The sequence below is a fragment of the Plectropomus leopardus genome, unplaced genomic scaffold, assembly GCF_008729295.1.
Source record: "Plectropomus leopardus isolate mb unplaced genomic scaffold, YSFRI_Pleo_2.0 unplaced_scaffold12333, whole genome shotgun sequence".
Taxonomy (NCBI): domain Eukaryota; kingdom Metazoa; phylum Chordata; class Actinopteri; order Perciformes; family Serranidae; genus Plectropomus; species Plectropomus leopardus.
Window position 1 is genome coordinate 2,175 of NW_024613097.1, and position 2,373 is coordinate 4,547.

The 2,373-nt window shown below is 46.1% G+C and overlaps 1 protein-coding gene across 1 annotated transcript; it reads right to left on the reverse strand.

Annotated features, from left to right (window-relative positions):
* Nucleotides 1-749: 749 nt before the first annotated feature.
* On the reverse strand, nucleotides 750-1,660 carry LOC121963738 (bcl-2-like protein 1; the record flags this gene model as incomplete). Its single annotated transcript, XM_042513993.1, has 1 exon — nucleotides 750-1,660. A coding segment is annotated over exon 1 (555 nt), but the record flags the coding sequence as incomplete, so codon positions are not given.
* Between the last annotated feature and the right edge of the window lie 713 nt (nucleotides 1,661-2,373).

Below are 2,373 nucleotides of genomic sequence, written 5' to 3' on the forward strand. Positions count from 1 at the left end.
ATATACCCTTGGGTTATGCACTGCACCACACTCGAAGAGTGCAGAGTGTACTCTGGGCACAGACGGAGCAGTAGAGGCTCAGGCACAACTGAACGTGAAAGACAGCCGTTTATTCTGTCAAGTCAAAAAGTTTGTATTCACTCACAGCAGCTGCTCCTCTCATTCATCAATATGATCTGATCAGCTCTGAACAAATCAACAGATCAATTATCCACCCCTGGAGTCACAAACTGCTGCTGAGAGAAAACAAAATTGAGTTCCCACACATTTTTACTTCAAATATGAATATTTGATTGAATCACCGGGAATAATCTTAAAATCTCAGTGTGTAGATAACAACCACAAACAACATGTAATGATAGGCATGTCTTAGGATTTTTATCATCATATTTTAAACAGTAGCCAAAACAATGTCTATTCTCAACTTTTCCAAAACAATCTGTTAATCTGTTAATTCCAAACCATTTCCAGGCCTGGGAAACATTTTTTCTTTATTTTATAACTTTTCCAGGAATTTCATGACCATAGGAATCCTCAAAGAACTCACTGAAAGCTCTGCCTATGCTGCCTTTATGGAACTGCAAAAACCTCAGAATTTGGAGAGGGGACACAGAATGATACAAAGGGGACACACACCTCATAATATTGAAGAGTGTGAAAGAGGCTTTACAGCACAAGCACACAACATCACACCACGAGCACCTGAACACACTTTTCTCTGTGTATGTTTTGGTGTGTGAGAGACTCACCCATCCTCCTTGGCTCTGGATCCAGGGCTGAATGTGGTTGTCCAGGTACACCGTCATCCACTCTATGATCCTGCCCACCAGCGGACTCATCTCTTTCTCCACGCACTCCACGCACAGCGCCCCGCCAAAAGCGAAAAGCCCCACGATGCGCCCCCAGTTGACTCCGTCCCGGAACACCTCATCCATCACGTTCTCGAAGCTCTGGTAGGCCGTGGCCGGCGTGATGTGCAGCTGGTGGTGCAGATCGCTGAAGGCGCGGGCGTACCGCAGCTCGAACTCGTTGGCCGAGTCCCGGAGCGCCTCTTTCACCGCGTCCAGGCTCGTCGTCGACGGCAACTGTTGCTGCCGCAGCGGGGATGCCGGCGGGGTCCCGGGACTCATACCGTTAAAAGTCCCATTGGGGTGCGTCGCTACCCGCTGCTCCTCGCCCAACCCTTCCTCCCCCCCGTCAGTCCTGTTTGTAGGCTCTATGAGTCCCATGTGGTTGAGAGGATAGTTTCTCTGGGAGAGTTTATAGTTTATGTAGAAAACCACCAGTTCTCTGTTTTGAGACATTTTGTGTTTAAATATGCTTTTTCTCTTTGCGCCGGTCCGTCTCCTCTCCTGCTCCTCTCTTGGTCAAGCCTTGCCGTGTCAGAGTGAATAAACACCGTGCCAGGCTTTCCCCTGCTCAGACCACCATGGTCAGCTGATATCCAGAGGACACTCGGGGGGTGAAAACCAAACCTACACAAGGCTGACAAATCAGCTCAGGCCCTGCAGGGAGACAACAATGAAAGGTCAAAGTCTGGATAGCCTATAAGCACGCTGCGGTTATACGTGTGTGTGTGTGAGGGAGGAAGAGTGTGCAGAGGATGGCTGTAGACTTTCAAATTAAATGTGGACAGGTAGGGTCAAAGTGCATCTCTCTAATTGGCCTGTTACATATGGAGCAGATGGCAATAATATTAATGAGACAAAAGTAGAGCGAGTGTGTGTGTGACAGAGGGAGGACGAGAGACAGCGAGTGAGACAAAGGGAGGACGTGGTGTGAGGGGGGCGAGGTTTAGGTGAGGAGAGATCAGAAGGACACAGTCTGGCTTGAGGAGCCACGCAGACAGTCGCCTTCTCCTAATCAGTGACCTCCGACCCTCAGACAGAGCGTTTAGGCACCTTGTTTGTCTCAGCAGGCTCTCTGCTACATACACGCTGATCTGCATACTGTCACACTCGAGCATGCCCTTGAATCTCCACACAACTTTCCCTAAATGTATCCAGAACCCGACAAGTCATTAGCTCATTACAGCGATGGAAGCTGGTCTGAATTAATTAACACTCATTATCAGAGCTGGCCTTACATCACTGCTTCCATTCTGTATGTAAAAACACCAGAATACCTATTTTTTTAATGTGAACATGTGACGATCTTCTGGACTGCGTTTCAGTTAATTCTCCAAAGACATTTTGGCAAGAACATTTCACTCAAAGAAGCCAATATATTACCATTATTCAAAAATCCAAATTTCTAAAATAATTTTCAGTTCATAATTAATGTGCTCATTATTCTAAATAAATTTTACATTCATAAATCATATATATATATTTTAAAACAGTATCAGACTTAAAGACATGTAACAAAAAAATA